Here is a 27,960-nt window from a genome sequence, read left to right on the forward strand (position 1 = left end):
AGAATTTCTGAGGTAGCTGCTGTACAAATATACTATTTTTTTCTATGTAGAAATCCATACTTTTTGAAGCACCAAACATCCTTGAAGTGTGTAAACCAAAAAGAAATCCAACATGAGTTACCAAAAGATGTACATGAATCAAATATACTCAAGTTCCACTATGAGCTACCTGACCCAGATGTGGAAAAATCAACTTCTGTGTGATGCTGTCATTAAAACAGGTTCAATCAACACTAAGGTTAGACATACATTGTGTTTCCTTTTTCACTAATTTTGTTATCCGGAACATAAACAGTGTGTCGTAATGAAAGTAGAATTTGGTATCGGAGATATCCTTTCATTGTTTTGATTTATTTTTTGAAGGCACACAGGCTTGTACTGATAGCAGCCTGCCCAATGCTGCAACATCTAGAGAATGCATCTCTAGGATCTCATTTAGAAGTCAGAATGGCAGCTGACATTAAACAATCCTCGGTCATCTCGTTTCTGCGCTACCTTTATGAGGGTTTCATGACGCTTACAGAAGAAAACTGCAGAGACATTGAAAAAATGGGAAAACTTTTACAGGTTGAAAGTGTTGTTAAATGTTGCTCAGATTTCTACAAGTGCTTAAGTGATAACACTGGAATGAAAATGGGAAGTGGGCCTCAAATGAATTTCCAGGACAGTGTTGAATTCCGCCATGTGAGAACCTCAGACTTTCAGAAACTAGCTCAAGATATGGGCATAAAGAGGTCACTTGATTCTGCGAGTCCCAGTGGAAAGCGACCAAGAGTACAGCGAGTGGATGACAGGACCACCATGAGTCAGGGCTATAATAACTCAGCAGATGTTGTAGAAATCATAGAAGACAGTTTAGAAGTAGTTCACAAGGAGCCAGCCCTCAGAGATTCTGAAGGATGGCCTAAAGAATCAGAATTACCACCAATCAGAACATCACAGTCAATATCTGTAGCCTCTACTAGTCAAATATCAGCAAACTCTGACATTCAAATAGTTAATGTGGAGGAAGGAGATTCAAGAACTCATGCCGTAAATTCTTCAGCTGACATTTCAATACATTCCTCAAGTGCTAGACACGAACAGTCCCCATTACGAGATATTCATTCATCATCTTCATCATCATCCTCAGACAGAGTTTCATTTGAATCCACAAGGAGGGATCAACAGAGATATTCAGACCTCTCTAATTTTGGAAACCAGCCACCAGGACCATCAACTCACACACGTACATCAGAATCATCATTTTCCCCAAGTTCAGCCAAGCGCCCACAAGCCTCCATTCCATCTCACTCAACTCCAACAATTAACCCACCGCCACTCTCAACGTTCACACCAAAAATGCCACCTCTTCAGCCAAAGCCTTTTGCTGTTGGAAGCGCAGTGCAGGCAGCAAGCATGCCACAGCCAACGCCAGCAAGACCTGCCATACCAATTCCAGGATCTTTAACTGCAGTGCAGCCAGTATCTAGCCAGAGTCCAGGATCAAGTTCTAGTCAAGACAGTCGGACCCAGGACAGATTTCAGAATAAAGGAGCCAGTGGAAGCAGCCAAGTCATTCAGCAACATTTATCTAACACACAAGCTAGTCAGAATATAGAAAAACTCTTGGCTGGCGAAGGGTCATCTGAGCAAAGGTATTTTAATCACTAAGTATAGATTGTAGCTAACTTAAAATGCAACTTATCATCATAAAAATATAATGATTTCTGTTGTCATGATTTCTTGCAATTATTGAGTTCCATGACCATATTTTAGGAACTGTACTAAAAGTTTTTTTAGAATTTATATAGCATGGATCATTAGGTTTGCAAGCATATATGGCTAATGATCTGTTTTTTTTCCAAATCATGCATCTCAGACATATGGTTGGTGTTAACTTATTAAGAAAATTTGTTAATTTGTTGTAGTGGTAAAGAGACCTCAAGTTCCTCAGACCTGGCTCCTGATATAAGCTTTATCAAAGTGGAGGAGTCGGATACTGGTGGATTAGATATGTATGTGGATATTCCAGATGATGCCAAGGGAGCTCTACTGAGCAGTCAGGATGAAGGGGATGACGACACGGGAGAAATTCCATATGAATGGACGCGGGATGAATCCAACGAAGGCAGCAATCTAAGCGGAGAACAAAACATGTCTCTCTCTGGTCAAGAGGGAGCGTTTCAAGGTTGGTTTTCTTTTCTTATTGTTATATACATCCTCTTTATTCTGGTATGGAAATTTCATCATGCACTTGTGGAGGGTCATGCTTGAATGCTAAGTAAGTGGCTGTATGTTTCTGTGTTAACATAAAAAATCTATATGTTAAGATTTAAGAATATATTCTTCAGATTGATATACTTAGCAGTCCAGCATTTTTCTCCATAGGGTATATTGCTTGTGTTTGCACAAATATTTTCTCACAGTCTAATCCAAAATATTGTGGAAATGTTCAATGAAGAAAAAAAAACAAAAACAAAAAATCCAAAATAATTGTTTTTTTACAATTGGACCTATGTTTAATAAACATGGTAAAGACAATTTCATGATTATTTTTGTGCAAGCATATCCTGTTTTGAAATTTTTAGAAGCACAAAATATGATTGATTGAGTATTTAAACCATAGTAGAGTCTTTGATAGATATATTCTGTTTATATGACTTGATAGACAAAACAAATACTTCAGAAATACACATTTATAAAAACCATCTAGAAAGTTTAACAATATCATTAATCAGAATATCTTGAATGGTATAAATATAAACATAATAATATTTAAAATGTGATGTATACTTTGATTTAAGTTCTATTGAAATATTGAATTTTTGCAATATGAAATTGTGTGAAGGTTAAAGAAATTACAACATATTCTGTGCTTCAAATGAAAATTTAGTATATAGTGAAAGATGACCCAGAGAGGAAGAGGAAGATTGGAACCAATGGAAATTCAACACAATCTACACTTAAACATGAGTCAGTGTTCAGTGGGCAAAATGAACTCAGAAGTCAGCTTATCTTAACAATATACTATTGTTAAATTGATCTTTATTGACATTTTAGTCAAATTTTAAGTATCGTGCATTTTGAGATTTTGTCATAGAAAGAAGAATTGTTTCATACTTCTTACTATACTGATATTTGATATCATTGATTAACTCAAAATTTAAATCAATGAAAAATTGATTTTCAATTAATTAATTAAGAAATAAACAGCAAGTGAAAAAGTCAGCTGGGATATGACACTTGATTGGTCTAGTGAACAATGACCAAGAGTCACAAAGGGCTTCTCAGAAGATTTGAACTCGTACCAACCAAGTTCATATCCTGGTGAACTTTTTAACATTGCTGTTTATTACTTATGTTTACGTATGAGAAAAACAAATTGTTCAGAACCATTAATATAACTGTGTTTTTTTGTTAACGATAATGCAACAATCAAATGATCGGCATGTGCAACAATCATTGTGACGCATTTAAAAGTTCACACAGAATGAAACATTTTTGTTTTTCTGTAGGTTTCTATACAGAATCATATGTATGCAAATGTAAATTTTGATAAATTTTGCGTAGTTAACACTTTAGTGGTATATTGTACGCAGTTCATTTTACTGACACTGAATACTCTCTCCGTATGTGGATTGGTAAACCACGTGCATATCTTACACAATGAAAAATGTATGTCTGCAAAAGTGAGAAGAAAATTAAATCTGTTGAATAGATTATCTCTACAAGTTGTGCTGTACGTCTGTAAAATCTGGTCAGATAGGAAAAACATGTAATGGAGGAAATGTTTTAAACAGATTGCTTTGAACTGAATTTATAGTAGGGATGTCAATTTTATTCAATGAGACTAGTCGTTATTCTGGGGCTTTAGTTGAGCGATAGTTGAGTGCTCGTTGATTTGTTTGAAATTGTGTGTCCTTTTCAAAAAAAGATAATGCTACTGGCAAAAACACCATATCAGACTATCTATAACACATAAACATTCAAAGACGTATAATTATGAATATTTTCTTAATGTATTTAATTTTAAATTAAATTGAAAATGTCTTGGCTTTTCCATTTTCTTGTGATGTTTACACATAATTGAGCTACATATCATCAACGAATTTAATGACTTATTGAATAATATATGATATTTAAAGAAACATCAAATTTGTCTTCTTGATCAAATGTATGCTTAAGTGCTTTAACACTGCTTTTATTCAAAAAGTTAATTTGATCAGACTAATATATAAGCTGCTTAAAAAATATACTCGGGGGCACAGATGGAACAGACTTCAATTAGAAAATGCAAAGAAAAGAAAGCTTATCAGTGGCCCAAAAACTGATGCATTTAGAAATAATAAAGACATTTTTGTGTTGTTGACTATTACGATTAATTGATTGAAAAATTTGAATTGCTGATTGTTATAACTGAGCAAAAGTTAAGTATTTGAATACTTGTTGACATCCCTAATTCATAGTGAAGACCACGTGCATGTTTGAATAATGTTGAAGTTTTTTTAATGAATCGCTTCAAATAAGTATGTGAGGGAGGAATGAAAGTATTTCAGCAGTTATGGTCTTGTTCTATTCGAGAAAAAAACATACGACTCTCTCTTTTTTATCCCTTCATTCTTACGTTTCATAGCAATTGTTTTTGTTCAAGATTTCTTATCAAATTTTTAAATAAATATTTTTCACCACATAATTCAAAGTTTTGATAATTATGTTAATTGCCATAGATTTTAATTTTTTCAATGGTATTCATATACATTAAATGCTGAATTAATAGATTGCTTGTAAATGTTTAAACTTATTTTAAATTGGTGAAAAAACCCAGAGATGGCTAATTTAGTTTTTGAGGAAAGAGGAGATTATTGGAATCTAATTATGGATGACATACACAATATTCACTCTAATCTATGATGCAGATGGAAATTACATGATAAATTGACTAATGATAGAATTTAGACTTTCTTAGATAATTTAGCAAGTCAACAGGTTTTACATGACCCCCCACCCCCCTTATTGCCATCATCCACTCAGACATACACATGCAAACACATTAGTACCAGGTATCCACCCCACAACTTTGATGGACTTGGGATTTCAAGGTAAGCAGCGGTAGGTATTGTGTGACATAGCATGAGAAGTAGAGTAGCCAAAGTTCGTCAAATTTGAGTTTGAATTAAACGAACTTTAGCATGCTGAAATTTCCATACCTATAATGTTATTGAATCTTCTGCATTATATATTTTTTTAATGTAATTTGGTAATTTGACTTTTGGTTCTACTATCCTTTGAATATTATTATCTTGGTGATTTTTAATAATTGATAATGCAGAGAGATTTGATAATTTTATTATAACTATTAACAATTATCCACAATAGTAAGTGTAGAAATCATTTTGTTTTTCTTTGAATACTAAATCAGAAAACCAGTTTATTATTTTTGTTAAATAAATGCTTTGTATTTTGAATTGAGTCAATTAAGCGATATGTATTAAGAAAAATTAATTAACATGATAAAGGCATTGTACTTTTCACCACCTTTTGTGAGGTATTAAGGAGTTGAATTTAATGATATCAAATTTCTCCTATTCTCAGAAATTTTTGTCTTGTTTTACATTCCTGATTCTGGTTTCTACACTTGCCATTAGTGAAATAGATGTAGCATGTGATATTAGAATTCTGTTAAATTTTCCAAAAAAAGAAATTATTCAAATGAAATAATCATTTGAATAGAAGAAAAACACCTTTGACAAAACAATGAGAGACCCTGAAGCAGAAATGTATACAAAGACAAAAATTTCTGTGAACCCGTAATTGTAATTCAAAGTAACCAAAACTCTTTTAAGGATTTGGGCCCTTCGTGTCTTCTTGTTTGGCTTTGGCATTTGGTTCTGTCAATCTTGATCTGGATTTTGAGATGGCTTCAAAGATACTTGGGTAGTTGGATACATAGTACTTGGTGGCAATGTAAGATACAGGACTTGCAAAGGCTTAAATTGAAAATTATTTCCTTTCTTCTGTAGGATTTTCCAAAGCACGGCTTAAATCATTTAGGCGACTGAGTGGTACTCCACTGAAAGCCTCGTCAAAGACAATAAGAAAACTACTTAACACTGGCTTCAGTCTCTATACTTGCTCAACCTGTAGGAAGCAGTTTAATAGTGAATCTGACCTCCAGAATCATAAGATGGCGTGTTCCATTACCTGCAGGGTGTGCGGAAAGAAATTTTCCACGCGGGCAAACACTGTCAGACACATGAAAACCTATCACACAACATTTCGTGCGTTTGCTTGTCCGTACTGTAACCGCTCGTTTAAGCACAAGTGTCATTTAAAGGATCATTTAGAAAAATGTCGTAGTGCTCAAAAATGAAAAAAAAATTCTGTTGTTGATATACTAAAAGTTTTATTACGTTGTTATTTGTTGAACAAACTCCCAATGGTTCCTCTGTTACAAAAAGTTGTTACAGCTGATGATGAAGCAAGAAATGCAATGCATTATTATTCTATCTTATATTAAAAAACAAAAATCACCTATTCTGTTCTACTTTCTTCAGTCTGATACTGGTATAAGAACTTGCTGTTAAATATTGGTAAATGATTACTGCTATATTGATTAATTTCAATATAGACTGGAAAACATTGAATTAAAGAATGTAAAAAAAAAAACCCATCCCGGTATTTTGATTAAGGGTTCAGGTTCAGTTTGTCTGGTGTTTAACTTGAAGGATTTGAAAGTAGATTGTTGACTTTTTTGTTGTGATCAAATTTGTCTCTCTCATCACATTGATGCCTTATAATTCTGGTTTTTGGTTTGTTAAATATCAATTAGTTTGGTATTTTAAAGGGTGAAATGGCAAGGGTTGACTGGTTGTTTTTTATTTTGCATATAGGGGTTGTTGCAGAGATGAACAGATTCAAAGTGGCTAAAGGACCTTCCAGTGATTCCAAAATTCTTCATTGCAGACTTTGCTCATTTAACACTAGCTACCAAAGCAATTTGACAAGACATTTAAAAACACACACAGATGCTAGACCTTTTTTGTGTCATATCTGTAAATTGACTTTCAAGAGAAGTGATCACTTGAAACTACATATACAGAAACATGTTACAGGATAAGTCATATCAATGATAATATGATCTTGAATCCTATGAAACTGATGAAAGAGCAAATAACCATGGGGGCACTTGTCTACTTTTGAGTCTGTTAGTCAACCCCCACCTTGCACAGTAAAAAAAACCTGAATAAGGTTCTATCCTTTGTTTCACTGTAGGATCAGACGAAACAACTCCAGGAAGAAGTGTAGGATCCAAATTGAAAGCTGGTGGCAACCTCCCCTTTTCTGGAGAATTTGAAAATACAGAAGAATCTTTAATGTTGTTGCCAGTTATTAAAACAAAAACATCTTTTAATGTATCAGAGTATGTTCAAACATCAGGTAGTGGAAAGTATGATAGGTGCACCTGCAAGATATGTGGAAAAATTTTCTCTCAAAAAGGAACAGCTGTGAGGCATGTGAAGTCGGTACACTTCTTAGAAAAGCGTATTTATTGTCCTAATTGTACTTCAAGCTTTAAACACAAGTTTCATCTTAAAAGTCACATGGAGCTTTCTTGCAAGAAAACTAACAAGTGAGGTGATTTGGTTCGTGTCCGTAGTGATTTGTGTAGTATTCTTCACACTTCCTGGAAGTTTTACCAGATTTTTCTAGAAGTTGGAAAATTGTTTGTTACAGGAGATGTCTGTTTAAGTATTGTAACTTTTGTAACCTTTTTAAAATTTTGATAACAAACAGTATTTATGTATCAATTTAGGTGGGAATTTCAATGATCCACTCAGACCAAGAACATCTAGAGGCCTGTTAAAGTGTGTTCATTGCAGTTACTCTTCATCTCTTCGACGGAATTTAGAACGACATATTGTGACACACTCTAAAATTCGTCCAAAATTTTTTTGCCCGATTTGTCAAAAGTCTTACACGAGAGAAGATAATCTGAAAAGGCACATGAAGGAACATAGGGAGCATCAGTGAAATGTTAACAGAAATTTAGTGTATGCCAATATAACTTCTTATTCATGTACATTCATCTAAGAAGAAATAATGATTATAACATTCCAACTGAAGACAGATGTTGAACATGGTAGTCAGAGAAAAGGGTTGGAATTATTGTTTGACACAATATTTTCCTCAAATAAAAAAGGATTTGACATTAGTTGATATATTTTGATGGTTAATGTTGTGTTATTCAAATACATTCTTAATAGGTGTAATACAGGTAGAATAATTTTGTTCTTTTTACATAGGCTTGGTACAAACTACTTGTATGATTGAAAGGAAACTTATTCATATGGCTGCTTCATTGGGAAACCTTGCCTCTTCCTCTTCAAGCGAAAAGAACATTGATTTTGATCACAGCAAAACTTTGTCAAAGGATGCAATTTTTTCATCAGCCGAAAGTAGTTGTCTTGATTTAATGGAATTTGTAAAGGAACACAAGAAAGGCTTCAAGTGTAAAATATGTGGGAAAATATTTGCTACTAAATATTCTGCTGTCCGACATATAAATACTGTCCATTTTTTAGAGAGACTGTTTTGTTGTCCTTTTTGTAAAGCAGGTTTCAAGCAGAAAACACATTTAAACAGACATGTGCAAATTTCATGTAGAATGAAAAAAATCTAATGCATGAAACTGGTTAAAAAACTGAAAAGTTTTATTTTATCTGAACGAACTGCTTTTGAATTGCAAGAAACAAAAAACCATGTCATACCCTACCAATTTTGTAGCACTGAGTCAAAAGTTGTTGTAATAGATGATGTGACAGAACCTCTGTTTATATTAAAAAAGAAATCTTCAAATTATCGTCTTTGTCAATTTAGGTGGATATAGGGAAGATTCCTCATCTGGAGCAAAGAAACACAAAACCTTGTTAAGATGTCCAGTTTGTGTTTATTCCACTGTCATTCGCCAGAATTTTGACAGACATTTGCGGACACACTCAAAATGTCGACCAAAATATACATGCACAATTTGTCAGAAATCTTATAGCCGAGAAGATACTTTAAGAAGGCACTTCAAAGAACATATAAAGAAATGTAGCTGATGATTAAACTGTTGAAACATATGTGTACATCATTCTCTTGTGACATATAATTGACGCTCTGATTCTCAATACCCAATATCTACTATTGATAAGTATTTCAAGTTTAAACACAATGAATTACAGGGGTTCAAGTATTGCCTCTGTATCACCTAAGGCTTATAATTGGGTAGTTGTTTATCGTTGAAGATGTCTTTCTTGTCGTCAAGAGTATTTTTGTGTACTTTTGATGGTGTAAGTTTTCTAGAATCTATATTGGTCTTCGTTTGATTGGATGATATAATTGTCATTTAACATATCATTACACTTTCTACACAGTATTTGGTGCCCATTTTGGTGTATATCAGATGAAATATGATTTATAATTCCTTACGGTGTGAAGTTTAATAATGAACATGTCTGATTTTTCCCAAATGTTTCGTTTTGTTTATGTAGGTAAAACAGGCAAAGTTTGGTCAAGTAAAGGCGGCCTATTATGTAATATATGTGGCAAGGTCATGGGGTGCAAAAGAAGTTTCAGGAGACACTTGCAGATTCATTCAGCGCACAAAAGTCGGTTCATCTGCACTATTTGTCAACGATCTTATTCTCGAAAAGATAACTTCATGAGGCACAAATGTGAACCTGTAAAAAACAAAGAAAGAAAGTGAATCAGACCCTGTTACATTGGCAAATAAATGTAAGTTCATTCCAAAATAAGTGATACAGGGGACTGTAAACAAATCGCATGATAGAACCCAAAGTCTAGTGCAATAGCAGGCAGAGTTACTGATGTTTGTTTTCTTGTTTCTGTAGGACCGGTTCTTCTCTCATCATTACGTGAAACAAATGCAGAAAATCCTGGTGCCAGCAAACCGACATTTATGTGCCCAATTTGTGGGCTGACATCTTCTTTTAAGAGTAGTATGAAAAGGCACATGGCAAACCATTCGAAAGCCAGACCTTTCAGATGTGAGGTCTGCTTCAAGGCATTTAAGCGGAAAGATTATTTGAAACAACATGCACTGTGTCACACTGTAAAAGATGTAGAAAGTAGAAAAAAGGAGGATAAGGGTGCCAATGATAATTAATCCTGTCAATTTAAGAAATGCAGTAATGTATTGCAGACTGCAAACAGATTAGTGTATTAAAGTGGAGTGAGAAGTATTAAACTATAATATTTATAACAATGTAAAACTAGATAATAAATGGATAAAATTTTGTCTTATTTATTTCTATCTTAGGAACATATAGAAACCAGCCCGCCACTTTGGATGGGACTACTGGTGGTGATGATAAAATACCCAAATACAGATTATGCCCAATTTGTGGAATGAAATGTCATAGAAATAGCATAAAGAGACATGTTGCCAATCACTCCGACGCACGACCGTTCTTATGTTTTGTGTGTAGAAAGTCATTCAAAAGAAAAGATTATTGGAAACGTCATATGAAAAGCCATAATAAATTTACACAGTAATATGTTCCTGTTCGGTTTTTTGACATTATAAAAAACGTATGACCCTATCAACATTGGACTAGAATTGTGCTTTAAAGTACATTTCTTTTATTTGAAAAACAAAATGTGGATACTTGTCATATGCTATTTATAATGTGAAGTAAATCAGACAGATACAACTGAATGTGTATTATTACTATTTGATTTAAACAAAAGGTATCGCATGTGTTTGGAAAGCCAGTGGTTCAGCATTCAAATAAGAAGCCTCTGTATAATGGCATTGAATAGGAAACAACATTCGTTTCGCATGTTCTTTCTTTGAATAGTTTTAGTCTTAAGTTGTGTGAAGACAGTGGACTGACATGGGTTCCTCATTTTCTTCTTCAGGATTCCAATCGATGTATATTCGCTGTCCTCGTGAAGATGAAAATAATGGAAATAATTCGACTGGCAACGTAGTTGCCTGTCTAGTGTGTGGATTTAAGTCTCATATAAAAAACATAACCAGACATATTCGACAACATTTTGGAGATAAACCATATAAATGCCATCTTTGTAGTAATTCCTACACAAGAAGAGAAGGATTAAGGAAGCATATGTTTGCTCATGGCAAAGATTTGTAAATGTTGACTTTTACAGAAACATTTTAAAGCTTTTGAAACGAAGACAGTTATGAGCGATGTTTAAAACGTTATTATTTTATGTGTTCTCATGATTTTGAGTGATTGTTGGAAACGATTAAAAAAACTGACCATGAAACCTCGTAATTATGCAATGCGAAATTTGATTTAATTTCCAAGACAGAAATTGATTAATTTCTTGTTGGGAAGAACTAGTTACTTGGAATAAAAGTATTTTTTGTATTTTGGTTAATGCTAAATAAGTCAATGCAGTAAAAATGAAAAAATGAAGGAGTTAATTTGACCTCTTTGTCATGATATTGCTCAGAAGATAAACATTTTAAAGTGATACAATTTTTAATTTGCATTTTCTCTTTAATTAATATTAAACAGTTGGCAGTTCGATTATCAACAATGGTTGAACATTTATATATAAAAATTTGAGTTTTTTTTCAATACAAAGCTTTATCAGATTACCGTTCATAATGATGGATATTAAGGTAATGTTAAAATATTTTTGATTGAATTTTGTCTTAGATTAGAGCCTGGAAAATGTTATATGAAACCTTTAAACCATCAAATACATTTTATTAAGATTGTAATTTATTAATTTTAACATCTATCAGATATATGTTTAATTAACTATGAGGAAAGTAACGTTATTTTGTTGTTAACTTTTCGTTTAAATCTGGGGGGTTTTCCAGGTTAAAGATTTTAAATTTCGTTGTCCTCTGGTATCCAAACAATCGTTTCTGACTGCATTGTTCCCTTTTCTAGGTTTAATTGATTCGTCATTGTGGAGCAACGTGAAAATTTCAAGACGGAGTAAGAATAGAGATCCTTCCGAAATGAAAGAATGTCCTATTTGCCGAGTATGGACGAACAAGAAAAATTTTGCAAGGCACATGCATGTTCATTCAGACTTACGAGCATTTCGTTGTAAAATTTGTGACAAAGGATTTAAAACCAGATTAAACCTTACAAGACACGAATCTATTCATACACGAGATAGTGCAACCTGTTGAAAACAAAAGTTCAATGCGACATAAGATTTTCATATTAAGATTGACAGTTAATTTAGAATTGTAAAAAGGACATGATGGAGTGTAGGAAATATTTGATTTTTGTAGCACATGAATTTGTATAAAATGAAGTAAAAAAAAGTATTTGTATCAGATGTGGATTTAAAAGTGTTTTTTTTTTGGGTCATTTAAAAAAATTTTGAAAAGAATTTTACCAAGAAGTTGAAAAAAATCCAGGAGACTGGCATTCGATATATAATTTCATAGTTGATGTTGATGAGCGGATATACATGGGGTAAATACTGATGTAGAGAGACGGATTAACCGTTAACTTTGGTCGTTTTCTCGTAATAGGGTTTTCCGTAGAGAAGCAAAGTGGATCCATAAACTTGGAGTGCCCCCCGAGAGAACAGCCTGTGAAATGTGGTATTTGCGGTGCTGTGGTGCAAAGGCGTTGTTACAAAAGACATCTGGATAAGCACACCAGTTTGAAAACTCATGTTTGTCACCTTTGTGGAAAGTTATACACACGGAAAGACAGTTTACAGAGACATGTGATGTCCGTACACAAGTTGTACGATACAGGAGACCCTGACCCTTAGCTAATCTAGCTACTCGGCGTGTTGTATTAAACCCTGCCATTTTATTTTTATATTTCGTAGAGAAGTGTACCCTTATTTAAGAGGTTAAAGGGAAATCATATTTGGACATTGATTATGTAAATTATCAAATATTAAACTGTAGCTTATCGCTGGTTTGCATTGCGTTTGAGAATTAAGAGGTGATTGAATTGCATAGTGTCTAGACAAAAGGATAGAGATAAAATAAATTGCGATTGGCTATACTATTTCTTTCTTTCTTCGTAGGCTCTGCCTCTAGCGTTTGGCAGCAGTTGGAGAAATGTCTGTTATCGAACAGGGAAGATGTCGTGTCATGCCCCGTTTGTGGCGTTTCGGTCCAGAAAGTGAGCTATAAAAGGCACATGGACATTCATGACAAGGCTGTTGCTTTTAATTGCTACATATGCCATAAGTCATTTAAAAGGAAGGACAATTTAAAACGACATCTTAAGTCTCATTTAATGAAAACAATGGAAATGAATAAACAGAACTGAATTTATGTCTCCATTTTTAATTTTATTGTATGTGAATATAAATATTTTAATAAATTTTGTATAAAATAGTGGAGAATTTTTTTTTCAACGAAGATGGCAACGACTCGTGATAATCAAAATTATCACTTTTTTTTTAAAAGAACTTTCTACTATTGAATGTATCGCCGATTAAAATGTTCGACATCAAACTATTGATTGGAATATCGAAGGGTTGTTAATAAGTATTTTGTGATAAATTAAGGAAACCTGTTAAGTTAAAAAGTGTTGCAAAGAAGCAATTAGTGGACTTTTTTGTTTTTTTCTTCTGTAGGACATTTTAAAATGACGGACGGAAAAATAGGTGTATCAGACTCCAACCCATCTACTTCTGCTATATGCCCGATGTGTGGATTGCAACTTCATAAAGCAAGTCTTAAAAGACACATGATCCAACACTCTGATCTAAGACCCTATGTTTGTCCAGCTTGTAGTAGAAGATTTAAAAGAAAAGACTATTTGGAATCACATCTGCGTACTCATAGAAATCGTGAAAGAGCACTCAACGAGTTTAAACATTCACTACAATAGGCAAGGGGTTTAATTATATGAAAGGAATATGATGCCTTTTACAGTTTTGGAGAATTGAATGTGTCTTTGGGTTTTGCTTTGGATATTTGGAAAAGTTTTGCAGTTGTTTACGTTGATGACAGTGAGAGTGTTGTAGAACGAGAATTGTTTTAAAGACCAATTCTATAAGAAAAGCATATCTCTTTGATATATCTTTTTTCTTTCTCTAGGATTTCAGGACTCGGACTTCTTGGCTGGAAAATATAGATCACCCGTTATATATTCTTTTACATGTTCCATTTGTGGAACGGTGCTGAAGACCAAACGAAACTATCAGAGACACATGGTTATGCACTCGACTGCCCGACCACATCAATGTAGTCTGTGTGATAAATCTTTTAAACGTCAAGATCATTTAAAAAAGCACGTAGATTCTGTCCACCTAAAGAAGATTCCATAGGATTTTCATGTTTTAAGAGTTCGAAGTTCCTGTGAGAATGAAAGCTGTCTATTTTCAAAACGTGATTTGTCTTTTGATACGATTGCATCTTTTTGCGAAAAGCATTTTTAGGACCTGCACGATGTGTACTCACTTATGCATGCTAACGTTTCATCAGAAATATAAATGAACGTTGTTTGCCGCTTTGTTGATTATCAGTCACACAGTGGCTTTGATTTAATATCTTTAAATGATTGTAACAGTGTGATCTTTTCTACAGGACAAAACTGCCGTCAAATATCCCAATCCATTCCATTCACGATCACCTCCGATAGACAGTGTGTTTGTCCAATCTGCGGATTCCGAACAATGTATAAAAATAATCTGACTCGACACATGGCTAATCACTCGAAAGAAAAGCCACACAAATGCGAGTATTGCTTAAAGACGTTTAGAAGAAAGGATTATCTGAAACAACACATTTTGTATCATAAGGATGTCACACACCCTTTATTTCAACCAGATTCAACCTGACCAGTAATCAGTAAACAAAGTGGACATGTTCACTTGCAATTTAAGATCTTGATGTAGTTATTAAAAAATCTGTTGTACTTTATTTTTTTTCATTTTTAAGTGTGTCAGCTTACAGTAATAAATGATGATACTCTTTGTAATTCGTTCGTCTTGTATTCTCTAGGATCACATCTGGAACCAGAGACTCTTCCTAATCCATTAAAGACTGATGGAAATGATTCGTACAAATGTCCGATTTGTGGTTTTACGTCAATATATTGTGGTAGTGTCAAAAGGCATATTGCGAGTCATTCTTCTAAACGGCGTTTTCATTGTTATCTTTGTCCGAAAGCTTTTAAAAGAAAAGATTACTTGACACAACACATGTATTTGCATTTCCCAGAAAAAGCTAAAGCTAGCAGTTCGAAAACCTAATTATACTCTGACTGTACAATGTCATAAATAATTATGGTGGTGTTTCTTGTGTTCTTGGTTTCCAATTGGAACTTCTACAGTTGTATAGATAAATGAAAATAAATTTAGTGCTGTTTAATATGACTATTTTTGTATTGGAAGTGTGTTTATATTATTAAATAATTCATTCTGAAATTAAAAGTTTGTTGGGGTTTTTTTTTCTACTAATTATTTTTATTAATGTAGGATTTGCTGAGAAAATGAACGAATACTGTGTTCGATTGGAGAATAAAAGATACCAATGCACTATATGTGGGCGGACATCTTTAAACATGAGTAATTTCAGAAGACACTACTCCACTCACCATTCACTTAGACGGTTCCAGTGTCCCGAATGTGGAAAACACTTTAAAAGAAAAGATTATTTGAAGTTGCACTTGGTTGCACACCAAACTAGTGATGTAATGGGATGAAACGCCTAAACAAATTAAATGAGAATTCACAGGGAAAGATCAATTTATAGAACTGATTTTGATTCAATTTTATCATAAATCAGCATGAAATTTTTGTGATTAAATTCGAGAATCTACTCTATTTGTAAATTGTTTAAAATTTATTTGGTGTATAAGAAATATCTTGGGATCATATTGCTTTTAATAGAAAAGGAATTTGAAAGTTTAATTTTGTTATTCCTAGACCACCTTCATAACAAACAGTATCCATAGTAATCTTTTCTCTGCAGAGTTTGTGACCTTGTACTAACGACGGAGGAGGAACTCAGAAATCATTATAAAACACATTTTTTTGTCTCTACGGAAAATGTTTTTAGACCCAACGCGCTTATCGATATCAGCCTAACGTCATACATCAAGCAGGAAGGAGTTTGCATAATTGTCCTGTATGTGGTCAAACTTCGTAGTACTACCACAGCTTGAAGAGGCATATGGCATCTCACACTGACTGGAAACCTTTTTGTTGCAAAAAGTGTAGCAAATCTTTCCACAGAAATGATTTGCTGCAAAACCACTGAAGAGCAAAGCATTGTGATAGTGGCATTTGAAGTTGAAGATTGAGTGGTTACAATATTGGTTCTAGATTTTAGGGATGTGGTTTTTGTTGTTTAACCTCTTGTGTTTCAGTATTTTATAGATTGTTAGTTTGGATTTATCGGCCAACTGATCGCCAAGGATATATTTTTGATTAAAAAATCTTTAGAAATTGTATTAATTAGACTTAATGACATCTTGTCTTCACTAATTTAAGTACCTTATCGAATAAAAAAATGGTAAAATCCTATATCGAAATTTATCTTTTCTTTTCGTAGGCTGGGATGTCTTTTATTGCGAATGCGGACGAAGTTTTGATACCTTAACAACATACGAACAACATTGTAAATCAGATCATGGGGAACAGCAGTACCCTTTCAAGTGTCCAATTTGTTCTAAGAGAATTCAGCATCTCACTAGCATGAAGCGGCATATGACAGCCTCACACTCTGACCATCGGCCTTTTGGTTGTTCAGTGTGTCAAAAGACGTTTAAACGAAAGGATGTATTGACACAGCATTTGTTTAATGTGCATAAAATACGGAAAGGAAAAACAGCAATGTAGTATTAGGAACTGAACAAATTTTGCGTTCCCAATATATTGCATGAAATATATGGTTGTGTTTTGGGTCCGAGTGAAAATTGATTTAAATGGATGGACTCTTCTCTTGGATATGGGTTTTTGATGGCTAACATATTTCGTCCCGTGATCCAATTTACAAATAAATCCACATATTTCCCAAAAATATAAAGTTCTCAAACGTTGTTTTTTTTCTCTTTAGGGGAACCATTACAAAGCGGGAAATTTGATTCATTCAGGGATGCTGATTTACGATGTCCTGTTTGTGGAAAACTGTTTCATAACCGAAGCAACATGAAACGCCACATGTGTGATGTTCACTCTGATATCAAACGATTTAGATGCACTTTTTGCAATCAAGCTTTTAAACGAAAGAGTGCACTACGGCAGCATCTAAATAGTGTACATTGGCAAGCGGACAAATAAGACTCACATCATTGTAGCATGAATAAGTTTTAAATCGTTAACATTGTGCATTTTCTTCTCCAGGAAACTTTGACGAGTATTCTGCGTTCTTTGGAGAAAACAAATTTGAAAGGATTTCTGCGGATCAGATCAAGGAATTGAACTGTCCAATATGTGGAAAGGAATTCAAAAATCTTCGAAACTGTCGTCGTCATTTCAGTACAAGACATTCTCTAGAGAGACCCTTTAAATGTTCCATTTGTGACAAATGCTTTTCTCGTAAAGATATTTTGAACCAACATGTAATTGGTGTGCACAAAAATGCGTGTTAGAATTTACTTTTAATGCAAATGAACATCTATTTTTCATTTCATATTCAGTACAATAAATGTGTTTATATATTTCATTTAATTTAAAATATATTAAAGCTTAAATAATGTTGTATTAATATGGAAATAAAAGAATTTAAAAATAAAAAGTTTGCCGATCTTGATTAGCATTCCTTTATTTGGATCTGTTATCATTTAAGTTACATATTGAATTTTTATCAATTCTGGATATTCATAATTTATAGAAAATGTACATTTCTACAGTTTGTGTTCCGATATAAAGGGAATGATAACTGAAAATATTGATTAAAGAATTTACTGCAAAGGTAATAATTTGATATTTCCTGTGAAAAAAACCTCAAAGATTGATGTTTGTTGTTTGGCCAGATATTGGAATTAACGTTTCTTCGATGTTGTTGAGGTGTGAGCAAGGCCACACAACCTTTTTCTTGATAAATATGTATCTGATTTGTCAATTTAAACACGTGCCACGTATAAACCTAGTACACGTGCATGCTTGCTGGGTGTGTATTATCTGCATTGTCGTATTTGTAAACAAAATATACTTGCGGTTATTCCAAAGGGATTTGTATTCAATCAGTTGGAGGGTAAAAGTTGTATATTTTATTATTATAAGTGAAAAATGTTTTGACATCAGTGCTTATTAATTTTTTTTTGAAATAATATTTTATTTAAAAGGGTGCGTCTTCCTTTAGAAGTATATTTGTATGCATTTAAACACATACAAGCGTTTGAAACAATGGGCATTAGTTTAACATTCTCGATTTGATCTATTGGGCTTAGTATAATACAACACAATTGATAAGTTTTTGGTGGTTGAAAATATTTATTCCCAGATTGTCTAGTTTCTGAGGTGTATATGCCTTTATTTTCAACAGATACAGTTCGGGGATTAGAGGAACCGAGGCAACGCCCGATTCGATTTTTGCGGAGCGAACGTTATGATACCATTGTCAATTTGGTGCTAGGAAAATTTAAGATTCCCCACAGACAGAGAAACAGAGAACAGCAGAATGCCTACTTGCAACACTGGCGAAATAAAGATAAATTCGAATATAAGGACGGGAACTTGTATCACATGGGTCAAAAAGTGTTCAGGCATTAAATATTTAAATAGGTATTTTGAAGACCGATAAGAGGGTATCATATTGTGGTTGTTATATTGGAAAATTTATGACTCTAAAGGTCTTTTACGCTTTTTCGGATTTAATATTTTAAGAATCTGAATATCTGGGTTTGCTCTGTTGACATTTTTATAACAGGAACAAAGCATGTGCAAACGTCTTCTTTGTGTGTTTGTCGCTTGTCAATAAACATAAGCGTTGTTTGTTAAAAACTGAGAAATTGACATTGAAATCATTGATATCCTTTTGTGATCGTTTTTCCATTGTTTATTTCCGTAGGGAACAACAAGTTTACTATGCGGACCGAGGAAGATCATAGTATTAAGTGCTACATTTGTGGAAGTTCTTTTGACAACGTGGAAAATCTCATCGAGCACGAGAAATATACTCGGAGCGTTCTTTGTTGCTGTAAATGTGGAGAATATTTCCAGAATCGCCAAGTGTTGGCTACACACGTCCAAAAGCAACATAATTCAGCAGAGCAATTTATCTGCCCTGTCTGCTTCAAGTCGTTCCAGTATTCGGGCAACATGAAAAGACACATGTCCACGCATTCATCTGAAAAACCTTATTCATGTCCTTTCTGCAATAAGTCGTTCAAACGGCATGATGTGCTTAAACGTCATTTATCAATTCACGAGAAAGGAACAGGTCTCACTTAATGTGTGAAGATGTTTCTTGGTCCTTTGTTAGAGATTATCTAGAATGTGATGTTCTGTTATCTAAATATGTAGCTTCAAATTGATTTTGTTAGTGGTGTAAATTAATGAATGTTTTATTCAAGTTGTGGTTAAGTTTACTTGTTGGCATCGAGAATTGGTGCTATGGATATTTATTAAAAAAGGATGAGACGTTCAATTACATGTATGAAATATACAAGTGTTTAAAGCGGGAAAGAGTTTCAATTGTATTGTTGTATATGTATTTTGCTGTATATTACAGACACTGCCATCAGAATTAACCCTGCTTCTGCAATATCCAGTCTTGATGATCGGATCAAATTGCCACCATACATATCATTAAAACAAAGTCTAAAGCAGCATCAAGCAGACCAAGCTGTTGTTTCACAAACCAGGAAGTTTGTTTGCAATCTTTGTGGAAAGTCTCAAATAAGCCTCGCTCATTTAAGAAGACATATGATAACTCATTCTTCACAGAGAAATTTTGTATGTAATTTCTGTGGAGAGACGTACAAGCACAAGTCAAGTTTAGTGGATCATGTAAAAAGGAGTTGTAAACGTGTACCTAAGTGAAAGAAAGCGATGCATTACTGGAATGGAAAACGATTTTGAATGTACTTATATAAAACCGTTATTGGACCTATGTTTTTTATTTCTGTATTTGAAAAATAAATTAAAGATGTATTTGAGCACTTTACTCATTTAATGTAAATAAGGACTTGAATTTGCCTGTTTATCGGATACTTGTTTTTTAATGAAGAGTGGAAAACAAATAAGCTACCAAACAATTTTACACAGACTGAAATGTAAATGCTTAAAGCTGAACACTGCTCATAAATAGGCACCATCACATAGGTAGTTAAAACACTGCTGTGATGTAATTCCTTTTTTCCAGCAGTCTTAAAATGTCACCGTTGACAGTCAAATATTAGTGATATTCATAATAACATACCGTAATCAGTGGTTACAGTACTGATATGCAATGGATATATGCCAAAACAGTTCTGTTGTTTCGAGGCCCGTTAGGACCGGGAACTGTCTGATATTTATTAATACAGAAGTGTTTGAGGCATATATTTGTAATTAAAACACTGCCATTGAATTTCATTGTTTGTTTACCTAAGACAGTCCGATTTTAAAGAATATCAGTACTCCAACCACTGGTAACGGCCTGATATTAAAAAGCTCACTAACATCGAACTGTCAGAGGTAAAAGTTTAGACTGCTGGAAGAAAAAAATGACATCACAGTAGTGTTTTAACCTTCGATATCGGACTGTCTCAGGTAAACAAACAATGAAATTCAATGACAGTGTTGAAAGTACGATATATGCCTCAAACAATTCTGTATGAAAAAAATATGAGAAAGTTCTCGGCTCTAACTGTCTGATAATTTTTCATACAGAACTGTGTGTATTGGTTTCTTGTTTTATGTAAATTGTGGATTAAAGACATTATAATCAAAGTACTTTTATCGATTTAGAATTTTCAAATCTTACAATATTTAACCAAAAAATAACTTTTAGATATATGAGAGGTAAAAATTGTAAAAACCCTAGCGGGATTCAAACTCATGACTTACATATATGTAGTATGCCCTCTCACTCACTGGGCTACGCTGTTAGGTGACAATTTAAAGAAAATACTTATATAATTACACTTGGTTTTATTGTATATTTTGATAAACAATACGTCACACCATGGAAAAGTCCCTTACCACCTTACCTGTGTATTGATGTTAGTAATATTCTGGCTTAGAAAAAGTGCGTAAAAAATAAATAATTTCATCGCGACCGAGTAACAAAGCCATAAAACAGGCGGGACCTCTAAATACCTAATGAAATACTTAAACTGTTGAGAGGTCTGCGAGCGGCATCTTTTTTCAAGTAAATCTGAATATCAGCAGATTATTACTGTCACTCACTGAAACTTACTATTCTTGGACATATAGAATAGTCTAAGGATAAAGAAACATTAGGAATTCTATGTCTCTATTAAGTTCATAATTTCATACTCTGTAGATAGAGAGATTTTAGTGTTTTCGGTGTCAAATGTTGTGTAGTTCTTTTTCGTTTAAGAATGCAGTAAATTCGAAATATCATTGAATTTTCTTTCGATTTAGGTGTACAGCATTCTGCCACATCCAAAAGAAACTCGTCGTCGTTGCCTGTCATTAAGTGTCCATATTGCCAGTGCTCTTCTGCGGACTTGCAAAAACACTTTGAAGAAGTAAACAATCATGGCTTTGCAAAAATATGTCCTATATGTGTGAAGGGCTATATGAATGCAAATAGTTTTAGAGTTCACTTTGACGTCTACCATAAACAGTTGCAAAAGCACAAGTGTCAAGTTTGTGGTAAAGCAAACCAAAGCAAAAGCCATCTTGTACGACATATGAAGAGGCATTCCGAACAAACATACTTTACATGTCCGATCTGTTTTGAAGGATTTAAACATAAAAGTAATTTGAAAGAGCATATAAGAAGATGCACAGAAAAATTGAAGCAGCAACAGTGACACTTTGTCTTTACAAATCGTGCTAAAAAGTTCCAAAATAATGTAATACAATTATAAAAGCAAAAATATAGAAGTAAACATTGTAGGTTGTTCTTCTTTATATTAATTTGAAGCTTATGTTTACATAAATGTTGTAACAATTTGAAAAATTGTCGAGTGATTATTATTTCTTTTTCGAATTTACATTTTATAGACTTTTTTTTTTTTTTTACATAATTCATATGGGTCATTTTTTTTTTTTTTTAAAGAAAACCCTGTTTTAAGATCCGTATTGAGTTTCACGCACAACCAATGTAAATGTATGAAGAAGTTATACTATAAGTAGCTTTGTAGGTTGCATATTCTTCACTGTCTTATCCCATTCTAATGGGATAATGAAAGTAATTCATTTTTATTTTTTTATTGATTGGAAATTTTGCTACTTCTATAATTTAATCTTACAGACTGACAACCAAATCAAATATATTTATAAGAGATGTTTCTCATATTTAAGGAGAAACTGGTTTGAAACTTGTTCTTGAAGTTTTTATGATCGTCTCACATGTTTGCAACGAAGTTTAATAGATCATAGTACCAGAATATGTGTTTTGGTAGGAACGTGCTTACACAGAACAGGGAATTGTGCATGTTTTAGTTCCTTATTTAGTTTAGAAACCGAACTCTCATTTCGACACAAGATACTTTATTTGACAAGGAAAAACTTTCAATTAATGATGCTCGAATCTGAATATTTGTTGCCAACATCCTGACCTTTTCATATTAAAGAAATACTATAAAGGCTGATCCTCTCATAATTGATAGAAAATAGTCTTTTAACGTTCTATTTGTGATGTACTGATTTGAACTCTGTGTTGGTATTTGTATTGCTTGTACAAGTGTAATCAAATCTCTTGTATTCTCACTTGATAAGGATTATCCGTGTTCGACGTCATGCCCCGTGTCTTTAACGCAATAATAATAATAACGCTACAATACTAGAATTTAACCATAAATCTGTTATGAAATATAACTACGTCTGGTGTTTTCTGTATTTGCAGGGGTTCGAGACAGAGGACATATGCATTTACTAAAATTTCAGGAAAATTTAAAAAGAAGAAATATGTTCATGCGAACGGACAGAGTATGTAAATATTGTAAAGCAGGGTTTCCGGATGATCAATCCATTTTGGAGCACTATGCTTTAGTTAATAATCATGGGTTTGCTATTATCTGTCATTTGTGCGGTAAAGGGTTCAAGACCGTAATTGGCCAGCAACAGCATCAGAAGATGGAGCACGAGTCGGGCAAGGATTGCCCTCGTTGTGAAATATGTAACAAGGTGTTCTCTGCAAAGTCTGTCTTAATGGTTCATAGAAAGGTTCACTCTGATTACAGACCCTGGAAGTGTTCGTTGTGTGGGAGTGAGTTCAAACACAAACACGTCATGTTGCGCCACGAGAGGACTTGTAAATCAAAGTTAAGAAAATGATTTCAGTTAATAATAAGGTGTTCTTTTAAACATAGTTTATCTGATGGTGTTTTAAACATAGTTTATCTGATGGTGTTTTGGTCAGTGATGTACGTTTGTTCGACTTTTGGTCTTGTCCCAATTCAGTTTCTCTTTTGCTTAGATACCTGAATTAAGTAATTTGTTTTCGAATGTTAATTTTATAAGCATAACGTATTCCATATTTGGTTTATTCGTAGATGAAGCCTCGCCTTCTTTAGGACTGTCAGGTGCACGATCCAGTTCACCACATCAATGTTACGTCTGTCAATCACATTTTTATTCTGTTGAAGCATTGAGGTTTCATATGGACGCTGTTCAGTTTCATGGCTACAAGAAGATGTGCCAAATTTGCAGTAAACCGTTCAATTCTCGATCGGCGCTGAAATACCATCTATCGGTTGTGCACATGTTTTACTCGAATTTTAAATGCGACATTTGTGACCGCACTTTTCCAACAAGGAGCTATCTATTAGACCATTCTCGACGACATTCGGAAGTCGCAAGCTTTACATGTCCACACTGTAAAAAGTCTTACAAGCACAAGTCCAACTTAGGCGTACATATGAAGTATAATAGATGTGGAAACCTATCAAAGAAGTAAAAACCAACACAAATGAATGACTTTTTTTTTCATAAAAAATCCATTTTGAATTATTTAAATGTTGTTTAATGATACGAATTTGCAGTATTTTTTGTATATGTGTGTTTCATATGTATTTAAAAAAAAAAACAATAGAAACTTTTTTTAATATTTGAATGTGTGTATACATTTTTGCTTTGCGAGACCTCAAAATAAAGTAGAGTGTTATTGCTTAAATGTGTTTTATTTATTCAATATTTATATAATAATAAACGGCTTTGAATATTCACTGTTAAATACAGTAATATGATAAATATCTCCTTTTTGTTTAAATCAAAATGCACATACACCTATTCATTATCAATTGATTAAAGTTACTCGTATCTGAAGGGAAATTTTTATGTTAATTTAAAATGATGAAAATTACTTCCGGGTGATTTTAAAGATACTTACAAATATATAATCGATTTTTACTCATTGTTCAAAAGTTATACTTTGTCATAAAAGTAATTTGACGAACCACAAAATTTATAGTATTTACTTAATTTTGTTTTCAACAGATAAAAGTACGAGTAATAGCATGTACGTTACCAACAGCGTACAATGTTATGAATGTAACGGATTGTTTTCACGATCTGCGATGAAGCAGCATTTAGCAGATGTGAAAAACCATGGTTTTGCCATCATTTGTGAAGACTGTGGCAAGCCGTACAATTCGAGGACAGCTTTGAAATACCACATGTCAACAGTGCATAAAAAAGGAGCGGAGGTGTTCTGTTGCATATCATGCGGGAAGAATTATCCTAGCAAAACTCACCTCATCAAGCACATGAAGATTCATATGGACCAAGAGTGATAGGCAATCAACACCGTTCATGTATTGAAAATATGTGTTTTGGAAATAACGAATTTGCGTTGGTACGTCTGAGAAAATCAAGACAATGTTATGTAAATACACTATTGTAGATAGGAACCTGATATCGTTTATCAAATGCTGTTTTTGTAACAGCAAACTTGTGTAAAGGAAAGCAATTGGATGAGTCATTCATTAAGAATTTTTTCTTATGTAAAAAGTTATCCGTGTTACTGTTATTTATTATATACTTGTGTTCATGTATTAGTTTGGAAATTTAAGATCATTAATTGGTTCTTTATTTACTTTAATTAAATAATAATGTTTATAAATGACAAGTTTGGTTGATTGAGATTTTGGTTTGAATAAAATATTAGTAATTATTGTAGTTTTAAATGGGAATGGTCACGATTTTGGTCAAAAATTATGTTTTTCGATTTTAATGTTTATAATTCTTTAGAAAGGCAATTTGTAATAGGCGACCAAAATCTGAGTGTCATTCGTAGAGTTATAAGCGAGTTACTGAGCTTACAATTCTTTGCTATGCAAACAATGCTTTTGTTTACATTTTGAATGTTGAAGTGAAAATTCCAGTTTCAGACCGAAAATGAATGTCTTAAACGTTAGAAACTGTTTATTTATGTTATAAATGACTGAAAGGATAGATAAATCCGCTTGAAAAAGATTTTTTACTGGCATAGTGAACATATATAAACAAGGACAGGGCACGGGCCTTGTTTACATGGCAAGGAATTGTGAGCTCTGTGTCTTGCTTAATACTCTACGACTGACTCTCAAATTTCATTGGATCATTAGAAATTCATTCCAAAACAATTGTAAATAATAAAAACAGAAAAATAGAGTTTGACCAAAATCGTGATCATGCCCCCTTTATAGGCAACCAACATTTAAGTGTCATTCGTTGAGCTTTAAGCGAGTAAAAGAGCTTGCGGTTATCTGCTATGTAAACAAAGCTTTTGTTTACATTTTGAATGTTGAAGTGAAATTCCAGTTTTAGATCTAAAATGAATTTGTTACATGTTTGTTTATGCTTAAAGGGGCATGGTCACGATTTTGGTCAAATTTTATTTTTCTGTTTTTATTATTTACAATGCTTTATGAATTCATTTCTAATGATCAAATGAAATTTGAGTGCCCGTCGATGAGTTTTAAGCAAGATACAGGGCTCACAATTCTTCGTCATGTAAACAAGGCTCGTGTTTTTGTTTACATAGGTTCAATATACCAATGAAAAATCTTTTTCAAGCTGATTTGTTTTTATTCTTATTCATTTTTAGCATAAATAAACAGTTCCTAACGATTGGCACATTCATATTAGGTCTAAAATTGGAATTTTCACTTCAACATTCAAAAGGTAAACAAAAGCTTTGTTTACATAGCGAGGAATTGTAAGCTCTGTAACTCGCTTATAACTCAACAAATGACACTCAAATTTTGGTTGCCTATTAAAAATGCTTTATTGAAGCATTATAAACATTAAAATCGAAAAAAAAAATTGACCAAAATCGTGACCATGCTCGCTGTTTACATGACAAAGAATCGTGCTTATTACTCTACGACTGACTGTCAAATTTCATTTTATTATTAGAAATGCATCCATAAAACATTTTAAATAATAAAAGCAGAAAGTAGAATTTGACCAAAATCGTGACCATTCCCCTTTTAAAGCAGCAAAAAGGAAACTTATGATATGTGATGTCGTTTTTGTTAAATATGGTCTAGTAAATATCTTCTTCTGCACCTCGACCAATTAGTTCAAGCTGCTGGTCAATGGGTTTCTATTCATGAAACGGGTATAGACAGCTGATAACTGTTATTCTACTTCAAGTTTATTAACAATTTGTTATAATTACATGATATTTTAATAATTAAATATCGATTTTTAGGTTATAATTTTAAAAACAAATCAAAATCTACCAAAGAAATTCAGATTTGAACCTATCATTTGAAGCTGGGAGTCTATTTCGGTTTTTTCCGGCTCCAATCATTAATGCAGAACTCTCTCATACATGAAACATCTCTGTGTTGTATTAAAATAGGGAACACGGACTGACAATCAAATTGCCTCGGTAAAATTTCTTCTTCGATCAATGATGAAAAATACCTTGAACAGAAGCATGCACGCTGAAATGAAAACAACTGAAGATCATATTTAACATAAGGACAAAAAAAAATATATCTACAAGATAACAATAAAGATTATCGTAAGACAACATACGACTGATGTTAAAGCGACTAGAAATTACAAATTTTGTAATGATTAACGGTTATCTCATCAATGTGTTGTAATTTTGTATGTTCTTATGGAGTAAAAATCTACTCTCAATTAAATTCATTGATTTTTGGAAACTTGCATGATAAACCTTAGCCGTCTCAGATGATAATACCTTAAGAAAGACCGAGGGATATTGAAATTCATTAATATATAAGGAATCATTCTTTGAGTATTATGAGGGAATAATTTCGTTCGGGCGGAGACAAATCCAATAAAGCCCGAAGGACTTTATTATAGATTTGATCACGCTCTGACCGATATTATCACCTCATAATATTCTAAGAATGTTTCCCTTTTACATATATTTATATTATTTCCAATTTCTATATTTTAAAACAACATTTTAAAGCCACTATTTTTTCATGTTGCACATGCTATGTATTACTCCGCGGCGCAGCCATTACCGTTTTTCGATTATGCTATAAATAAACAAGCCCATTTTCTGTCGCTCATCTTTTATGAAATTATTAGGTTTTAGACTTCAACACCGACTCGTAAAATTATCACAGACAATAGAAAATGTAAATATTTACAAATAAAATGGATTGTGTTTTGAACCATATTGAACCCTAATGTTTCGAAATGAGTTTAACTGGCGATGTTGGCTTTCAACATGTTCTCGTAGAAAAGATGTATGAATAAGGAAAGAAACCGGGCCTGAGATGTAGACACATCCTTCACAAAAGCTAGTTGAAGAACACAACATTCAGAACAAAATCCTAACCATACTGATGTTTCTCACGGTGTTTCTGGTATAAGGTATTTAATACATGTCGACACCCCTGTCGTCCATTAAGTAAGGCAGCGGTGATGCATTCTGGTTCATGTAACACGAAGAAAAAATACGTTCATGCA

At 33.3% G+C, this 27,960-nt stretch overlaps 1 protein-coding gene across 31 annotated transcripts; it reads left to right on the plus strand.

The window, feature by feature from the left end:
• Positions 1 to 50: 50 nt before the first annotated feature.
• Positions 51 to 24,827, plus strand: LOC128171267 (zinc finger protein 768-like). Of its 31 annotated transcripts, none has more exons than XR_008242072.1 (5): positions 51 to 238; positions 364 to 1,637; positions 1,911 to 2,170; positions 7,796 to 8,138; positions 8,286 to 8,422. XR_008242072.1 is itself a non-coding variant. In XM_052837222.1 (5 exons), the coding sequence occupies exons 1-5, from the start codon at positions 113 to 115 to the stop codon at positions 23,592 to 23,594; spliced, it is 1,764 nt and encodes a 587-aa protein (XP_052693182.1). In that variant the 5' UTR covers positions 51 to 112; the 3' UTR covers positions 23,595 to 23,735. The 31 variants fall into 31 exon arrangements, 30 of the variants coding, with proteins under 30 accessions (XP_052693182.1, XP_052693069.1, XP_052693059.1 ...); XM_052837222.1 differs by lacking the exons at positions 7,796 to 8,138; positions 8,286 to 8,422 and adding exons at positions 22,925 to 23,007; positions 23,574 to 23,735; XM_052837109.1 differs by lacking the exons at positions 7,796 to 8,138; positions 8,286 to 8,422 and adding exons at positions 14,540 to 14,803; positions 14,957 to 15,085.
• Positions 24,828 to 27,960: the final 3,133 nt, after the last annotated feature.

The sequence above is a fragment of the Crassostrea angulata genome, chromosome 1 (assembly GCF_025612915.1).
Source record: "Crassostrea angulata isolate pt1a10 chromosome 1, ASM2561291v2, whole genome shotgun sequence".
In the NCBI taxonomy this organism is placed as follows: domain Eukaryota; kingdom Metazoa; phylum Mollusca; class Bivalvia; order Ostreida; family Ostreidae; genus Magallana; species Magallana angulata.

Bases quoted from the DNA above. Each gene is read 5' to 3' on its own strand.
- LOC128171267 (XM_052837025.1), top strand. From the start codon at position 113: ATGAGTTACCAAAAGATGTACATGAATCAAATATACTCAAGTTCCACT. The intron at 1,638-1,910 runs GTATTTTAATCA...AATTTGTTGTAG, and splicing joins GAAGGGTCATCTGAGCAAAG to TGGTAAAGAGACCTCAAGTT. The intron at 2,171-22,924 runs GTTGGTTTTCTT...CTGTATTTGCAG, and splicing joins TCAAGAGGGAGCGTTTCAAG to GGGTTCGAGACAGAGGACAT.